Source organism: Phoca vitulina, unplaced genomic scaffold (genome assembly GCF_004348235.1).
Source record: "Phoca vitulina isolate PV1807 unplaced genomic scaffold, GSC_HSeal_1.0 scaffold89, whole genome shotgun sequence".
Classification (NCBI taxonomy): Eukaryota; Metazoa; Chordata; class Mammalia; order Carnivora; family Phocidae; genus Phoca; species Phoca vitulina.
This window is the reverse complement of record NW_022589792.1, coordinates 2,008,256-2,027,512: the sequence shown is the minus strand read 5'-3', so window position 1 is coordinate 2,027,512 and position 19,257 is coordinate 2,008,256. Positions and strand designations below refer to the sequence as shown.

Sequence of the window (19,257 nt, the reverse complement as noted above, 5' to 3'; positions counted from 1 at the left end):
CAGCAGACTTGGAGATAGGAAAATGGAAATTATTGAGCCTGAGAGACAGAAAGAAAATTGAAAAACATGAAAAGAGCCTAAGGGACACTATTGAATGGACCAACATATACATTATGGGAGGCATAGAAGAAGAGAGAGAAAAGGGGAAGAAAGAGTATTTGAAGAAATAATGGCTGAAAACTTCCCAAATTTGATGAAAGACACAAATATAAAAAACATACAAGAAGCTGAATGGACTCCAAGTGAGATGAACTCAAAGAGACTCACACCATGACACATTATAATCAAACTGTCAAAACCAAGGGCATAAAGAATTTTGAAAGCAACAAGAGAAGAGTGAATATAGGGATCCTCAAAAAAATTATTTGCAAGTTTCTCATCAGAAACTTTGGAAGCCAGAAGACAGTGGGCTGATATATTCAAAATGATAAAACAAAACAAAACTATCAATCAAGAATCCTATACCCAGCAAAATTATCCTTCAAAAGCAAGGGAGAAACAAGTTGCAAGGCATTTACAAAACAAATAGCAAAATGATAGAAGTCCCTCCTTATCAGTACTTATTTTACATGTAAATGGGTTAAATGCTCTAACCAAAAGACAGAGATTGGACTTTGAATTTTTTTTAAGTGGGCTCCATGGAGCCCATGCAGGGCTTGAACTCTTGACCCTCATAATAACATATGAGCTAAGATCAAGAGTCAGATGCTTAACCAACTGAGCCAGTCAGGCACCCCTGGACTTTGAATTTTTAAACATTAAGGTTTCCCATCTTTTTATGAATTATAAGTACCAGATATAAAAGCATTATGAATCAGATGCTGAAAACCATGTGGAAAATGAGACAAAACATCCAAAGGTCATTAATTAGAACAATATCTTTAAACCACTTATAATAGTTGTAACATTTTCTGCCATGTCAGATGGGCATGTTTGGAAGATAAGAGAACAAGATGACTGAGTAAAATGAATGAATAAATGATCCCATTTCCTTAGAAAATTACATGCACACACACACACACACACACACAGTCTAATATCAGAGGACACTGTACTATCCCTGAAGGATAAAATACCATACTCTAAGATGCTCCTCTCCTCACTCCTCACAATAACTGCCCCATAAACTGTCATGTTTACTTGTTCCCAGAGAGGTGTTTAGAGAAAGGGCAGTGTATCCAGTTAAGTGGAAGGGGGTATTTATTTATGGTTTTTGTACATTTTTAAAGATTACAGCAATTAAATAGTTGATTATTGTATTGATTTAAATATTTATGAAAGCTTTCAGAAAAAATAAGCTTTCATGTTACCATGATGTGGGAAAAAGGAATAATTATTCTTGTGAAAAATTATAAAATAAATCCAGAAAACCTATAGGTAGAGAACCTTAGGAGAGCCCCGAGAGACCACATTTTGGCAAGGAATTTGGGGACTGAAACACACACATCACCATGTGCTTTTGCATTAGGATGTTTCCTTTTGGTCTTCCTTTAAAACAGACAAACAAACAAACAAACAAACAACCTTCTTCCCTACCACTTGGTCAAAAAAACATTAACCTCCACCTGCTGATAACTTTATATTTTTATATTTTTACTTTTCATTATTTCAGTGTAAGTTAATTTTACTGTATGCTGTGAGGTAGGGAGTCTCAGGTCATCTTTCTGCAAGTTGATATGTAACTGTCCCAGCACCATATTGAGTAGACTTTCCCCATTGAATTGTCTTAGGCAATTAAGAAAACTGATTAACCAGGGCATGTGGGTGGCTCAATCAGTTAAGTGTCCAACTCTTGACTTCAACTCAGGTCATGATCTCAGGGTTGTGAGATCGAGCCCCATGTCAAGCTCTGCACTGGACAGGGAGCCTATTTAAGATTCTCTCCTTCTACCCACCCCCTAAAAAATAAAAATAAAATAAATGAATCAATAAATAAATTAGCCAAAAATGTAAGGAATTGTTCCTGGACTGTCTCTTTAACCTCACTCAAATCTCAAGTGGGAAAGAAGTAGGCATTGCTCATAAAAGCTGCACGGCCTTATAAAGACCCACAATGCCTGGGGCAAGAGATTAGGGGGTAAAGACATATAGTAGACTGCCTAAATTCTAGAGGAGAAGCTAGAGAGTTTCTTTGAGATTTCAGGACATCTAAAAGCAGCTGTGTTGCAAGTGATGTCAGGGAGTATGGTGGAGTAGGGAGCACCAGGAATCTTTTTTTTCCCCACCTAGACAATTATACTGCTACAAATTGTCTGAAGTTAACTATTTTGAAACTATGGAGTCTGTTTGAACTTGCACTTCCAGTTCCAGTTTTTTAACTTTCAGGGCTTTGAACTTGTGGCTGGTAAACTGCAGTTAATTTCAGTCAATTTTAACCTTTAGTGCAGGAGTGGAGTTACCTACCTATTACCCACCACCCACTTCATGGCAGACAGCTTTGGAGAAAGTGACCTGTATTCCAGTGTGTCTTGCTCAAACCGAGGTAGGACAAAAAGATTGCCTTCTAGTTATCCAGGTTCTAGGTTCTGATTGCTGCTTACTGCTTTTGATCACTGGGGTACAGACACCAAGGCTGGCTGCCATTGTTTCAACCCCCACCAACTACAGTGGGTTCCGGGAGATTTTTTTAAAGACTTTATTTAATTACTTGAGAGAGAGAGAGCCCATGCTCATGTAAGCACGAGTGGCAGAAGGAGAGGGAAAAGCAGACTCCCCCTCTGAACAGGGAGCGGACGCAGGGCTCGATCCCAGGACCCCAAGATCATGACCTGAGCTGAAGGCAGACACTTAACCAACTGAGCCACCCAGGCACCCTGGCTTCCAGGACATTTTAATGAATAGTGTCTGTTTGGAATTCCCCCCCCCCCCCCGGCCTTTTCTCCCTTTGGGAGCCAGGCATTTAAGGATGATGACACTCATAAGCAACCAGATATATGGGTGAATTTAGAGAGCCACTGCACATGCCCAAGGAAAAACACAGGTTCAGAAAAGATTTCTGAAGGTCTTAAGCTTCCACCTTAGGCTGATCTACAGAACAGAGACCCCCTACAACAATTAGAAAAAGAAAAAGGGAAGGAAAACCCTGGAGAAAGAGTGAGAATTAAATTTCCAGAGTTATCACATTGTTCAATGAACAGGTTCAACAAAACACAACGAGGCAGAAAAAGAAACAGGAAGATCTGATCCATTCATAGAAACAAAATGAATAAAAACCAGTGTGAGGAAACATAGATGTTGTACTTACTAGAAAATAAAACAAAAACTATAAAACAACGATCTTAAATATGCCCACAGAGTGAAAGGAAAACATGGGCAAAGATGGGAAAATGATGTATAAACAAAACGAGAATATCAATGAAGATAAAAATTATAAAAAGGAACCAAAGGGAAATTATGAAGCTAAAAAGTACAATAACTGAAATGAAAAAAAAAAAACGACTACATGGTTTACAGATTTAAGCAAGAAGAAGAAAGAATTGGCAAACTTGAAAAATGGACAATTGAAGTAGGTGAGTATGAGAAGCACACTTCTTTACCAGCAGATTTTTTTAAAAGATTTTATTTATTTATTTGAGAGAGAGAATGAGAGAGAGAGAGCACATGAGAGGGGGGAGGGTGAGAGGGAGAAGCAGACTCCCTGCTGAGCAGGGAGCCCGATGCGGGACTCGATCCTGGGACTCCAGGATCATGACCTGAGCCGAAGGCAGTCGCTTAACCAACTGAGCCACCCAGGCACCCATACCAGCAGATTTTTCATCAGAAATCTTGGAGGCCATAAGGTAGTGGTTGATGTATTAAAAGTGCTGGGGAAAAATTTTTTTAAACAGACTGTCAACTCAGAATTCTATATCCAGTAAAACTGTCCTTCAAAAAATGAGGTAAGGGATGCCTGGGTGGCTCAGTCAGTTAAGCATCTGCCTTTGGCTCAGGTCATGATCCCAGAGTCCTGGGATCGAGTCCCGCATCGGGCTCCTTGCTTGGCGGGGAGGCTGCTTCTCTCTCTGTCTGCTGCTTCCCCTGCTTGTGCTCTCCCTCTCTCTCTGACAAATAAATAAATAAAATCTAAAAAAAAAAAAAATCTGCTTTGCTGGAACTTTAAAAAAAATGAGGTAAAAATTAAGATATGCTCAGATAAACAAAAGCTGATGAGATTCATTACTACTAGACCTGCCCCGGAAGAAATGCTGAAAATGTCCTCTGGGTTTAAATGAAAGGATATCAGACAGTAACTTGAGCCATAGGAAGAAATGAAGGTGCCTACAATAATAGGAAAATAAAGAGTGGTTGTTTTTTTTTTTAAACTGAGTCAGTAAAGTCTGACCCACACTCAAGCAAAGGGGAATTAGGCTCCATCATTTGAGAGGAGGATGTTACGGACTGAATGCTTGTTCCCTGCAAATTCATATGTTGAAGCCCTAACCCCCAGTGTGATGGTATTTGGAGGTGGGGCCTTTGGGAGGTGATTAGGTTTGATTGAGGTCATGAGAGTGGGGCCCTCTTGATGAGATATTGCCCTTCTAAGAAAAGACACCAGGGAGCCCCCCCATTTGTTTCCCTTCCCCATATTGTTTCTGTCTCCCTCTGCCATGTGAGGACCCAGCAAGATGGTGAGCATTTGCAAGCCAGGAAGAGAGCCCTCATCAGGAACTGAATTGGCTGGCACCTTGACCTTGGACTTCCTAGCCTTCAGAACTGTGAGAAATAAATGTCTGCCGTTTAGGCCACCCAGCTGATGGTGTTCTATTAGAGCAGGCTGAATGACTAAGACAGAGGAACAGCAAAGAAGTTAAACCCATCACACCAGAGATGTGACATGATGGAGAGAGAGTGTTGGGGTTAAGCCTGAGCTTTGGAGTTGGAAAGAATTGAGTTCATACCCAGACTGTTGACCTTGGACAAGTACGTTGAGTTCTCTGAACCTCAGCATGCCCTTTTGTAAAATGAAGATGATAAAGCCACCGTGAAGCCACCTTTAAACCACATGACACAAGACTTGACATCGTGTAAATATAGGTAGCTGCTGTTTTTATTACTGTTATTATTGCTCGTGAAGTTTTTCATGCTAATGATGTGATGGAGCAGGCAGGTCTGGGTCTCCCACTACCCAATATACCAAGATGAAGGGTGTGGACTTGCTCTCCAGAGCACCTGGGAGCCAGGGCTGTGGGCTGGGGGCTGAGCAGGGGAGAGACAGGAAATGTCCCTTTGGGATTGCAGTAGATGACTAGGAATTAAAGGCTGGGACAGCCACCCAAGTGATGGGTGTCTGGCCCTGGGTGTTGGCCATGGGGATGACAGGAGTGAGAGCAAGAGAGGAGCTCAGGACTAGGTGTGGGTCTCAATGGTGACCCCATGACCCAGGCTGAGAGGAGCAGTTAAGGGGATGAGAGGGGGGGAATGTATCAGGAATTCAGCTTTGACCTTGCTTTGCTCAGGCCCTTCCTTCTGCCTAGGATGTCTTTTCTTATTGTGCCTTCCTGATGCTCCCACTCGCCCGGGAAGATGCTGCCATAGACCCCTCCTCGGAGAATCTCTCTGGAGCAGATGTAGTGTGCAATTTCCCAAGAAGCCCACTGCTCATCAGGTTATCCTGAAAGTATCTGACTCCCCAGGTGTCTCATTCGGAGTTTCTCTGGAGCAATCCTTGGACCGATGCATCGCGGGGCTCTCCATGCCCTGCGCAAGAGGACTGGAAGAAGCCTTTGCCTTGCTCACCAGAACGGAAACGCTGTGCTGCTGCAGTTCGAAATGTGGCCACGCGGGGGCAGCAGTGCACAGATCAAGGGTCAGAAAGGCACCTAGCCGATCTGGTCCCTGCTGGGCGCCCCCTGAGCTTCCCAGGCCAAAACCTCCGCCTTTTTTTTTTTTTTTTTTTTTTTTTAATGGGTAGAGGGGAAACCTGTACAACCCAGTTTTTTTCCCACCTGCCCAACCCACCCAGTGCCCGAGCCCCAAGTCCAACAGTTAGTGGAAATTATGCAAAACCAAGTTAGATCAGTCCCTCTGCTCAGAACTCCCCATGGTGAGCACCGCACTACGGATAAAGCCCCCATCCCTGCAGCCCCCAAAGCCCCTGACTGTCCCACATATCCCCTCTTCACCTCCTGGCCCTCATCTCCTCCCACTTAGCCCCTCATTCCCTCTGCTCCAGCCACACTGGCCTATTGGTTCCTCAAACAGTGCCTGGATTTGGGACAGCTTTAGTGCCTAGAAAAATGCATCATTGTGGTTACTTTGTAAATGTATAGTCAATTGAAATTATAGTTTTAGAAACAGTTTCCCTTAAGCCTTTGGTTCTAATCGCAGCTATTATGTTACTTATATACCTGGGTAAGTGGACCATCACTTGGCAAAGAGGCCACTGGGTACGCATTTGGATCCATTTAGAAATGTTGTGGGATGAAATCGCTTAAACATTGTACATGGCATTTATAAAAGTGATATATCTGATTCTTTAATCTTGTTAAATGCCTCCACCAAGCAAACCCTTCTGAAATCCTTAGCAGTTACTACAAATCTAAAAATTAAATATAAATAAGGAGAAATCTGTTCTTTTAAACATTCTGATAGTACTTCTAAACCTAGCCCAATTATCACGTTGTTTCCAACTTAAAGTTACCAGCCTGAAATCAATTAATCATCTCTGGAAGGAGACAGAAAAATCTTGTAACTCTTGTTCCTTCCAAGGGGGTGTGGGGGGTGGGAGGAGGTAGTTGAGGGACCAGAGAGGGAGGGAGGCTTCTCATTGTAAACTATTAGGGACTTTCTGAATTGAATTATGGGGGGAGGGTTCAACTTCAACCCTGTTTTCTTTCTTTTATAAAAGGAAAATGTATATCTGAAGCAATTACCACCAGATGTTAACTTTTGCTTCTTCATGTGAAGGTACAGGGGTGTTTGGGGGATTATCTTCTGTGCTTTTCTGTTTGTTTGTCAACTTTTACTTTTGGTAAAATACAAGCAACATAAAATTTACCATTTTTACCTTTTTTAACTGTACAGTTCAGTGGTATTAAGTACGTTTCACATGTCGTGCAACCATCACCACCATCCACCTCTAGGACTTTTTTCATCGTACAAAACTGAAACTCTGTCTCCATTAAACCTTAACCCCCCTCCCTCTCCCCTACCCCAGGCACCCACCCCTCTACTTTTGATCTCTATGGATTTGACCACCCTAGGACCTTCCTATGAGTAGAATCATACAGACCTTTTGTAACTGGCTTATTTCACTCAGCATAATGTCCTCAAGGTTCATCCATGTTGTAACAGGTGTCAGAATCTTGTCTGTGTTTTTCAAATTAAATTTAAATTAAAAATACAAAAGCACATGCACATGATTAAAATAAAGGCGATCTTTTGCAGCGCTTGTAATGAACGGCAAACACCTGTGGAATCGTAGCTTTCTCTCTGGTCATTTCCATCCTTCTCAATGTGCTGGCTCCCTCTAATCACCCAGAGGGGAATGGAGCCCTCACCTGCTGGTTTTCTGTGGCGGTGGATCAGGATTTAGCTCACAGCTTCCCTCTCTCTCCCCCTGCCTCCCCACACTGGTTTAGATCCCGTGTAGTTCCTCTGTTGGCCATCTTTGAAATTTTTCAGGAACATACTTACCCCATTATTTCTTCTTCCACAAACTATAGTTCCTTTGTTCCAACTGGGTAATGCTAAAAGCGAGTGTTTTTAAGGCACTTGCTAGGGGCCAGGCACTCCTCGGTATTTCTACATAGATTAAGTAGTTTAATACCCACAATAACCATGTCTGATGTCAGATACGTCCCCTTCCTAGTCCATTTTAGAGATGAGAAGCTGAGGCCCAGAAAGGGTAAGTCATTTGCTCCAAGTCACAGAGCTTACAAAGTGGCAAAGCCTGAGCTGCCTCTGGTTATTTTGATTTTTGTTTGTTTTGAATCTCACTGGGGGGAATAAGTTATTTCTTTAATGGCTATAGCTGAGGTTTATGAGAACTCAGGCACTGTACACAAGATTTGTCCACATCATTGTATGCAAATTTTACATCAAAGAAAAGAGCTGTAAGCAAATATTGAACTCTAGTTAATGGTACAGGCACTGAAGTATTGGGAGGGAAGTGTGTAGGTGTCCGTGACATATTAAAATGAGTAAAGAGCGGGGCACCTGGGTGGCTCAGTTGGTTAAGTAGCCGACTCTTGATTTCGGCTCACGTCATGATCCCAGGGTTGTGAAATTGAGCCCCGCATTGGGCTCCATGCTGAGCAGGGAGTCTGCTTGGGATTCTCTCCCTCTCCCTCTGCTCCCCCAACCCCTGCCACGTGCACTCTCTCTCTCAAAAAAAAAAAAAAGTAAAAAGATGGATGAATGGATAGATATTAGAGCAATATATTCAAACGTTAATTGCAGTATCTAGGAGTGTGTGAGTATTCACTGTACAATTGCATGATTCTTTTAACTTCGCTGTATGAAATATTTCAGAACAAAATGTGGGGACCCCTGTCCTGAGCTTCCCAGAAAAACCTGTCTTCTCTCACCCAGACAGGCAAGAAGTCCCTCAAACTCAATACAGCCACACTTGGGTTTGTCCACTTCCCCCCAAATGGTTCTTCTCCCTGAGTCTCTTCCTTGGGGTGCTTCTCACTCACCAGGCCCCAAAGCTGGGAGCTGCCAGAGATTTCTCCTTCTCACCAATGGGTCCCAAGATTTATATTATGGCGACCAGCTGTCCTCCTGTTTTACCCGAGACTGAGGGTTCCTGGGCTGTGGGACATTCTGTGCTAAAATCAGGGAAGTCCCAAGCAAACTGAGATGCGTTGGTCCCCCAACCTACCACTTTTGCCTCTTAAACATGTTCAGTTTATCCAAATTACCACTGCCCTAGTCTGTACTAATAACACACATTACAGTGACGACAATAAACTGTCGTAACTGCTTATTTCAAGGGCTTGTTATGTGCAAGGCGCGGTTCTGCATATTCATCCGTGGCAGGTCTTTTGATGCACACAACACTCTGTAGTGAACAACTGTAATATCATCTGTGTCAGAGATGAAGGAATAAGGCACAGAGAGGTAAGGTCACTAGTCTGCAGTCATATAGCTAAATCACAGCAGGGGTGCTGGCATCTGAAGCCAGGCAGATGGCCACAGAGCCCCCAGGCTCAGCTACCTTTGGATAGCCATGCTGGAGCACTGACTCAATCACACCACCCCCTAGGGGTTCCCCTCACTGTAGGTTCACCCTCAGTCCACCCAATCATCTGCGCTTTCACCCAATCATCCGTGTTTTCATCAGAATGATTATTTAGGTAAATATTGTTTCCCCGATCACCCACGTATCACCAGCTTATAATCTTTAAAGACAAATGCAATAAAAAAATAAAGTAGAAAGTAATAATTTCCCATAGCAATCCTCCCCAGGGATACTACCTGTTGTTGTTTTTTTTTTAAGATTTCTTTATTGGGGCACCTGGGTGGCTTGTTTGGTTAGGCGTCTGCCTTCAGCTCGGGTCATGATCCTAGGGTCCTGGGACTGAGTCCCATGTTGGGCTCCCTGCTCACTGGGGAGCCTGCTTGTCCCTCTACCCTTCCCCCTGCTTGTGCTCTCTCTCCCTCCCTCTCTCTCTCTCTGACAAATAAATAAAATCTTTTAAAAAATAAAGATTTATTTATTTATTTGAGAGAGAGAGCAAGAAAGAGAGTGAGGGAGGGGCAGAGGGAGGAGAGAAGCAGACTCCCCGCTGTGCATGGAGCCCATCTTGGGGCTTGATCTCCTGACCCTGAGATCAAAGACCTGAGCCGAAATCAAGAGTCAGACGCTTAACCGACTGAGCCACCCAGGTGCTCCAGGGATACCACTTTTAATTGGATTCCTATTGGCACCAGAATTTCTTTTTGGTGTATAGCAATCAGCACTTGTAGTTCTAGATCATGATATAGTGTGATAGCTGGATGGATAGATAGACAGACAGATAGATATAAAGATGGATGAATGGATGGGTAGACAGCTAAATAGATAAAAACTGATATAGATAGGGGTGCCTGGGTGGCTCAGTTGGTTAAGCAGCTGCCTTTGGCTCAGGTCATGATCCTGGGGTCCCAGAATCGAGTCCCGCATCGGGCTCCCTTCTCGGTGTGGAGTGTTTCTCCCTCTGACCCTCCCCCTCTCGTGCACGTCCTCTCTCTCTCACTCTCTCTCTCTCAAATAAATAAATAAAATCTTAAAAAAAAAAAACTGATATAGATAAATAGAGGATATACATACAGATCTGTCTTTGTCTTGTTTTTTCCCAAACTGATCTTGTAAAAACACAGCTCAGAACCCATCCTCCAAACCTGTCACCTCCAGATCAAGTCCACACTCCATGGCTCCAGGCCCTTGTTCCTGTGTCCCCGTGAGCCCTTATCCCTACCTACCGGCCTCCCACCTGGGGCTATCCTCACCACATGTGGCAGTCTGGTGCACAGCACCCTTCACTGACCTGCGCTTGTCAGAAGTCATGTTAACCCTGTGCCCCCATCTGCCCCATTGAGTGTACATTGCTTGTCCATGCAGACCTGCTTTCATGGGAACTCCCAGTGGGGAGGTGTGTGTGGGGGGGTGCTTGACAACGTAGAGATTGGGGAGTGTGTGACGGGGTGCTGCTAATTGAGTCAAGAGGTCAGGATAGTCTGAGGAGGTGGCATTTAAGCCAAATACTCATTGACAAGAAGATGAGGGAGAGTGGCCCAGTGGCAGGAACAGCAATGCAAAGACCCTGAGGTAGGAATTAGTTGCCTTTAGTGTGACTTGAGCACTGTGACCTGGACATGAGAGAGATGCAGAATCTAATCAGGGGTCATTGAAATACCTCCAAGAGTTTTGTCCTGGGCAGATTATCAACAACAACAACAACCAGGTTAGAACCAAAGCAAGCTATAAGGGAGTTGATGGAACTCACTCAAGGGATGAAGCCAGGAGAGTAGGGGGAGGCTGGACACTCAGACAGGAGGGAAGAGTGTGTGTGTCCTGAGGGTGTTCCTTCATTCCATCACTCCCCCAAGTAATTCCTCAGCAATGGCCCTTCTGTGCTCCAGCTTCCAGATGCCAAAGAAAACAGCAGTGAACCAGACCAAGAGAGTTCGTGTCCCCGAAGAGCTCATTCTGGTGGGGAGACAGACAGAAAACGAGATAAGCAGGTGTGTGGTTTGTCAGGCAGCGATAAGGGCTACAGAGGGTGAGGAGGGTGAGAGGGAGTCAGATGGGGGTGGGGTGCATTTTTGATACGTTACAGAAACTTGAATACAATGGGGAGGAGCCACGGAGTATCTGGGGAAGGAAGGGCCTTTTAGGCCAGTGGAATAGCAAGAGCCAAGGCCCTGAGGTCAGAGTGAGGCTCTATTCCAGGAAGGGTGAGAGGCCACAGGAGTGTGACTGCGAGGGAAGAGGGGAAGTGGGGAGGGCAGGGCCTCCAGAAGCCAAAGGAGGAACTCAACCATAGGATTGACGTTGGTGTTGGGAAGCAAGGCAAGAGGGAGCCAAATCCTGATCCACCTCCATAGAAAATGGGCAGAACAGGGCTCCGCTGGGCAAATGGAAGGATAAGAGCTTATTCAGAACCCAGGAGGTGACCAGAGAGATAAAGCCAGGAATCCACATGCTCAGCACAAAGTCTGGTTTCTTTTAATCATGTGCCCATGCTTTTGCACTTTTTCGTTTTTGTTTTTTTTTTTAAGATTTATTTATTTATTTGAGGTGGGGCAGAGGGAGAAGGAGAGAGAGAATCTCAAGCAGACTCCCTGCTCAGCGCAGAGCCCAACATGGAGATTGATCTCACAACCCTGAGATCATGACTGAGCCAAAATCGAGAGTCAGACGCTTAACCAACTGGGCCACCCAGGCGCCCCTGCACTTTTTTCATTTAAAAAAATATGAAAAATGTTAACACTTGAAAAAACTATAAAATGGTATGTATCACTGATATCCCATTTTTCTGAAGACAAATGTAGGCATAGAATAATTGACAGGAAAAAAAAATTAATGGATAGTGACTCTCCGGGCAGGGGTATGACAGGCGAATGTAATGGTTTTCTTTCTGTTTTTCAGTATTTTCTAACTTTTTTATGAAGACCATGTACTACAAAAAGATAATAAGTATAATCTTGTGGGATCTCAAAAAAATAAAAAATGAAAAAACACAAAAAGCAGAGAAGATAATCCCTAAAACACCCCGGCACCCTCCACATAAAGAAGCAAATGTTAACACTCAGTCCTAAATGCTTTAGATTTTTTTTTCCTTTTTTTTTTTTTTTTTTTTTTTTGGTGAAAGAAAACAGTAAGGAGAAAGTAGAAGCCCCATTCCCAGCTCCCCTTGTCCCCAGCCCCTGTCTCCCCAGAAAACATCCATTGCCCTGAATCTGAAATGAGGTCTTTGTGTCCTGGGTTTACATTTTAACATGTAGATATGTTAAGAGGAAGACTGGCAAAATAACGAACAAGACTTTTCAAGCCAAAATCCAAACAGTACATAAAATATAAAATGGAAAGAGGATGCCCCACCCCGTCCCCAAAGAAAGGAAAGTAATTAAAAGCTAGAGTCTAAATTTCCCTGCCCCAACAGAGCAGGTTTTCCTGTCTGTCTTGTTCACTGCTGGGTCAGCTGGTACTGGGTATACACTGGGTGCTCAATACGTGTTGAATAAAATTTTAGGTGTCTTGGATCATTCCCTTTTTTCAGAATAAATTTTTTTTTTTTAATTTTAGAATAATTTTAGATTTCCAGAAAAGTGGCAAAAGATGGTGCAGGGCACTCCAGGATCATTCAGGCTTTATTTGGATGTCACCAGTTTTTCCACAACTGCCCCTTTTCTGGTCCAATATCCCACATTTGATTTTGTGCTCATGTCTCTTGGGTCTCCTGCAATCTGTGGCAGCTCCTCAAACTTCTTCTTCACGACTGGGACATTTTTGCAAATACGGGTCGGGTATTTTATAGAATATCACTCAATTTGGGTGTTTCCTGGGTGTTATTTTTCTCACCCTCAGCTTGTGGTTACAGGTTCCTGGGAAGAAACCCACAGAGGCAAGGTGCCCTTCTCACGACATGACGTTAGTAAGACTTATCCCCAGGGATGTTAGCCTGGACCAATTGGTTAAGGCGGTGTCTGCCAGGTGTCTCCCCTGAACGGTTCCTGTCTTTTGTTTTTCCATACTTTATTCTTTGGATGAAAGTCACTTACTCCTTTGAGTCCAGTCCACACTCAAAAGGAGGCAGTAAGGGTTGAGTTCCAGCTCCTGGAGGGGCCTTTCCACTTATTTGGAATTCTTTCTAGGGAAGATTTGACTTTTCTGCCCTCACACCCATTTTAAAGACCAGGAAGCTGAGGTTGAAGACGACATACTTCCTCACTAGAGGGTGGCCCGGCCCAGGGTGAGGCCCTACCCAGCCATCGCGGGCTGTGGGTGTCCCAGGTGTGAAGGAAGGGGGAGACTCGGCCTGCGTGGGGCAGAGGGAGGAACTCCGGTCTCTGAGCCCGGTCGCCGGCCTGAGCTGCAGCCCAATCGGCGGGCCGGGGCCGCCCCCTCGGGTGCTGAACCCCATTTTACAGACGTGCCGCCCGCGCCCCGGAGGCGTGGCGGCGCTCAGCGGCCCAGCCGGATTCAGGGGCGCGGCGGCCGGGGCCCCGGGAGGCCGAGGCGCCCGCCCTCCCCGCCGGGGATCACCTGGGCCGGCCCCGGGCCCGCGGACCGGGCAGGAAGGCCGCGGCCTCCTGCAAGCCGAGCCCCCCGCCACCGCGAGCGCCCCGCGCTCCTGCCGCCGCCCCCCCCCCCCCCCCCCGCGACGCCGCCTGCCCCGCCGACGGCAGGTGAGACCCGTCCGGCGGGTGTGAACGCCGCAGGGGCCCCGGGGGAGGGGGCTCCGCCTGCCGGGGTGGCCCACTTCCTGTTTGTCCGGGCTGCGGGGGCGGGAGGCACAAACAGCCAGTCTGTGCTGGGTGACCCAGGGCAGGTCCCCTCACTTCGCTGAGCCTCCGCGTTGAAAGAGGGCCCCCCCCATCGGCCCGTCGTGAGTGTGCAGGGGACGAGTGTGGAGTCAGGGCGGGCAGCAGGGACAGGGGCAGGTCCGACAGGGCACCAGTGCGGGGGGTGGGGGTGGGGGTGCCCACTGCCCACTGCCCAAGCGCCCACCTGCCTACCTACTCTCAGGGGCAGCCGGCACTGGGAGGCCTGCAGGCAGCCTGAGGGTAAAAAATCAGTGGTCACGTGGGTGTCACCAGCTGCCCTCGCCTGGGTTCCTCCTGTGGGGAATGGGGGGTGGGGAGGAGGGGAAGGTGTGGGCAGGACTTCCTGGAAAAGGGAGACCCTGGTGTTTGGGGGAGGAAGGTGACCCTGGGACTCAAACCCGGATGTTGTCAAACACACAACTCACGTGAGACACAACACAGACCCACAACAGGACTCAGGCCACAACTCAGGGACACAAATCGATATCCCACACAGTTCCACTGTAGAACCCAGGGCAAATGTCACCGACACGCCACGCGGGCCTTGCCAGGCTCCGTGTGTGCATCTACAGGGACAAAGGACTCCGGGGCACACAACAGACATGTGACCCAGGCAGGCACGCTTGGCTACACACCGGAAACAGTGCAGACACACCCAGACACAGGCGGACAAACACGTCCTGGGAGCGCATGGACACACAAGATGTGTCTGGCTGGGGCCCACAGATACAGCGACAGACACGGCACACACAGATAACGGGGTGCCTGGGGCCCACGACACAAACAAGCTCATGTGGACAAACACAGGCTGCGAGGGAGGGCACGGCTGCACTCACTCGGGGGCCAGACCCCCACCCGAATCCCGTGTCCAGCACTGGGGAACTCCAAAGCTCACATGACCCAAGGGGAGGGCTTCTGGAACAGTTTGCGGAGAAACTGCATCATCCTCACTAATGATCCATTTCCGCCCCAGGGAATAAAGGCTCAGTGACCGCCAGTTCTGCCCAGGAGCTAACCTGCCTCTCTGAGCCCCTGGCTGACTGGCTTGTGCCTCCCCCAGGGTGAGTGCTGGGTGTGGGATGAGGGCGGCCAGAAGGGGCCTGCACTGCCACCCTTCCCTGCCCCTGGACCCCGCCTACCCTCTGACCCTCCCAGCCGGCTCCTGCCCTGAAGTCCTGGGAACGAGGGCCCCACCCAGGGCTTCCCCCTGGGCCAGCCCTGTAGGGGGCTGTCTCCCCCTCTCTCAGGGCAGGGGTCTCAAGGGCCCGCTAACCATGCCTCAGCCCCGGGCTCTCCAGCTCCTGTCTCTCCCCCTCCCAGATGGACACACACACTGTGCTGCTCATCCTTCAAGCCTTACTAGTGCTCCCCCTGGCTGACGGAGCCAACCCCGTCCTGCGCTTTGTGGCTCTGGGTGACTGGGGAGGAGTCCCCAATGCCCCGTTCTACACCGCCCGGGAGACGGCCAATGCCAAGGAGATTGCCAGGACCGTGCAGATCCTTGGCGCGGACTTCATCCTGTCCCTGGGGGACAATTTCTACTTCACTGGCGTGCAGGATGCCAATGACAAGAGGTTTCGGGTATGTGGCAGTGGGGTGGGGGACACGTGTGGAGAAGCCATTGGACCTTTGGACTCTGGAGAGGGCAGAGGGAAGCTGACACTTGTGGGTACCTAGAGCACTCCTTGTCTCCCTTGGCCCTGGACCCCTGGACTTGGTGGGAGCATCAGGGTAGCTGTTTGACCCTGGGGCTGGGGGGGCCGTGTCCCTTCTGTGTGCCGCAGGAGACCTTCGAGGATGTGTTCTCTGCCTCCTCCCTCCGCAACGTGCCCTGGTACGTCCTGGCTGGCAACCACGACCACCTGGGGAACGTCTCGGCACAGATAGCCTACTCCAGGATCTCTCAGCGTTGGTGAGCCTGCCCCACGCCCTCCGCCACGCCTCACCCAGGGGGACAGAGAGGCCCCCCGGGGCCTGAGCCGAACCTGGGGCTCATCTGCCTCCGTCTCCCCCACAGGAACTTCCCCAGCCCTTACTACCGTCTGCGCTTCAAAGTCCCGCGGTCCAACGTGTCCGTGGCCATCTTCATGCTGGACACGGTGACGCTGTGCGGTAACTCAGATGACTTCCTGAGCCAGCAGCCCGAAAGGCCCCGTGACCCGGCGCTGGCCCGCACACAGCTGGCCTGGCTCAAGAAGCAGCTGGCGGCCGCCAAGGAGGACTACGTGCTGGTGGCCGGCCACTACCCCGTGTGGTCCATCGCCGAGCACGGGCCCACCCGCTGCCTGGTCAAGCAACTGATGCCACTTCTGGCCACGTACAAGGTCACCGCCTACCTGTGTGGCCATGACCACAACCTGCAGGTGAGGGGTCTGCGGGGGAGGGGAGGGCGGTCCCCAGCCCAGCCAACGGTGCCGCATGGGGATCCTCCTGCTGCTTGGGGCGTGGGGGGCGGGGGGGGAGATCTCCCAAGTGTCCCTTAAGCTGTATGCTGTCTAACCAGGAAAACAGCCCAAAGTTTCCTAAAAGTCAGCATACTAGCTACCAGGGGCCAATTGCTTACTCAGTTCTCAGGCTGTGAAGTAGGATGGATACATTGCTACAGGCAAGGAAACTGAGGCCCCGAGGGGGTCTGGTCCTTGCCCAAGATGACTCTGTGGTCAGGGACAGACCTGGCCCTGGACTCCAGACAGGCGGGCACAAAGCCGGTGGTCAGCCCCACGGAGGGGCTGGGGCCCCCACTGACCCAGCGCCCTCCGTGCACAGTACCTTCAGGATGAGAATGGCGTGGGCTACGTGCTGAGCGGGGCCGGAAACTTCATGGACCCTTCGAAAAAGCATCTGCGCAAGGTTCCCAACGGCTACCTGCGCTTCCACTACGGGGCCGAGGACTCGCTGGGTGGCTTTGCCTACGTGGAGATCAGCCCCAAAGAGATGAGCATCACTTACATCGAAGCCTCGGGCAAGTCCCTCTTCAAGACCAGACTGCCAAGGCGAGCCAGGCCCGAGCACCCTCGAGTACACCAGTCTAAGGCCTGAGGCAGAGGGGCCTCCCTGCCAGGGGGTGGGTGGGCCCTGCTGGGACCCGTGCCCATGGGCAGGCTTTCTCAAGGGCCCTCCGGGGCCGCAGCAAGCAGAGGGAGAACCACAGATGAGGAGCTGTGGTTCCAGGTGGCCCTTGTGACAAGGATGCTCACGTATGTGAAAGACACAGGGACACGTGTACCAGCCGGAGTGCTGTGCCCAGTAGCCGGGCTTGTCCAACCTGAGTTCCAGGCAATGGGGGGCAGGGAGGGAAAGCCTTCTCCTGAATCAAGCATCTTTCTGTCACTGCCGAATATTCAATAAAAGAATAGTTGCAGAGGCTGAACGCATGAGCTGAGTGTCTCTTTCGAAACTCCCTTTGCTGGCATGTCCCATCACTGGGTCCCAGAGGGTTGGGTCTCTCCCACTCGCTGCTCTAAGCCTCCATCTCTCACCTGGCCTCAGGCATGGATGCGATTGTAAGGAAAGACCAAACAGAAAGAAGGGTTACCACTCCAATCAAGCCTTCCTCCTGCACGCACAGCTCCCCAGGGGCACCTGCTGCCCCTCATTTTCTTTCCTGCCACAATCGATGCCCCCCCTTTCTTACACAACATGATATACACCACACAGTTCGGTGCATGCTCTTTCTGCTAACCACAACACAACTGTCCATACAGAACATTCCTTTTTGTTCATCTCCATATGGAATTGGCAATGCAGTCATGTGGGTTGAAAATCTAAGGTTTATAGAAAAGTGAAATATCTCCTTCCCTCCCTGATCTGTCCCCCTCTCCTGGAAGGAAATAACTTTTTGTAAATGCCTTGTTTCCTTCCAGGGTTTCTCTATTCAAATAAGAGCATGCGTGAACTTGTTTTCTCCCCTCTCCCACGGATCTGCACCTTGCTTATCTGTTGTTTTCAAACCAACCGTATGGACGTGTCATTGACACATTTAAAGGGTGCAGTTCGCTGAGTTTTGACAGTCACCCAGCCACAAACCCACCACTACCATCAAGATAAAAGCATTTCCCACAGCCCCAAAGGTTCACTTTGCACTTGGCTGTTGCTGTGTTATACCTGGAGATCTGCCCATCAGCTCTCAGGGGGAGCTTCTGGCTCTTTCTACAGCTACAGAGGCCCCGCCTGATCCCACTGTCTATCTAACTAGCCAGCCATCTACCGAGGGTTGTCTGAATTGCTTCCAATAATTTTGCTATCCTCAAACACTGCTGCAGTAAATAGCTCTATGCGTTCATTTCCTACCTGTACAGATACATTTGTAGGATAAATTGGATACATTCCCACAAGTAGGACTGCAATTCTTTATGACAGCCATGGAGCTTCCACCTTATGTCCCTGGCTGCTGGCTGGGGCCCGCTGAAATCTTTTCCAATCCTTCCCTCTTATGTGTTCCCTGAACAGAGCTTTAGGGCGCCTGGGTGGCTCAGTCAGTTAAGTGTCTGCCTTCGGCTCAGATCATGGTCTTGGGGTCCTGGGATGGAGTTCCACATTGGGCTCCCTGCTCTGCAGGGAGTCTGCTTCTCCCTCTGCCCCTCCTCCCACTCGTTCTCTCAATCTCTTTCTCTCAAATAAATAAACAAAATCTTTAAACACACACACACACCTCCAGTGGATACCCCTGGACCCATGTGCTTTTGTACATCTGTGCAAGTACGTACATAGGAAAACTTTCAGAAGCAGAATTATGGCAGGGCCCATTTCTTACAATAAATGCTGAAAGCAGAATGTGCATCCTGAGTCGAAAGCTGCAGAGAAGCCCAGTTCCCCTAGGGGGAGAGTTGAGTAACACCCACCCACACACTGCCTGAGCCAGCCAGGGAGAGGCAAGTCACAGAAACTGCTCCCTTGGCCCGCCCTCAACTGTCACTTCAGCTGCCACAGGGCAGGGACTCACTTGTGTGCCTCCAACTGAGTGAAGTCAGCCCCACTGAGTGAAATGAAGTAACAACTTGGACAAAATGCAACTGAGTTACTTCCAGGGAGAGGAACTGGCTGGAAGGGGCACCTTCCATTTGCTACTTTTTTTTTTTTTTTTTTTTTAAGTTTTTTTTTTTTTTTTTTTTTTTTTTTTTTTTTTAGAGAGCGAGCGAGAGAGAAACAGCATGAGAGGGGAGAGGGTCAGAGGGAGAAGCAGGCTCCCTGCTGAGCAGGGAGCCCGATGTGGGACTCGATCCCGGGACTCCGGGATCATGACCCGAGCCGAAGGCAGTCGCTTAACCAACTGAGCCACCCAGGCGCCCCCCATTTGCTACTTGA

General features: G+C 48.6%; 1 protein-coding gene across 1 annotated transcript; it reads left to right on the top strand.

Annotated features, from left to right (window-relative positions):
* The first annotated feature begins 14,926 nt into the window (after positions 1 to 14,926).
* On the top strand, positions 14,927 to 17,323 carry ACP5 (acid phosphatase 5, tartrate resistant). The gene is made up of 5 exons (XM_032396102.1): positions 14,927 to 15,014; positions 15,274 to 15,534; positions 15,738 to 15,865; positions 15,971 to 16,316; positions 16,720 to 17,323. The coding sequence occupies exons 2-5, from the start codon at positions 15,274 to 15,276 to the stop codon at positions 16,990 to 16,992; spliced, it is 1,008 nt and encodes a 335-aa protein (XP_032251993.1). The 5' UTR covers positions 14,927 to 15,014; the 3' UTR covers positions 16,993 to 17,323.
* The last annotated feature ends 1,934 nt before the right edge of the window (positions 17,324 to 19,257 follow it).

Excerpts from the sequence above, each read along its gene's own strand:
- ACP5 (XM_032396102.1), top strand. The coding sequence starts at position 15,274 with ATGGACACACACACTGTGCTGCTCATCCTTCAAGCCTTACTAGTGCTC. Across the intron at positions 15,535-15,737 it reads CCAATGACAAGAGGTTTCGG|GAGACCTTCGAGGATGTGTT; the intron begins GTATGTGGCAGT and ends TGTGTGCCGCAG. Across the intron at positions 16,317-16,719 it reads GCCATGACCACAACCTGCAG|TACCTTCAGGATGAGAATGG; the intron begins GTGAGGGGTCTG and ends CTCCGTGCACAG.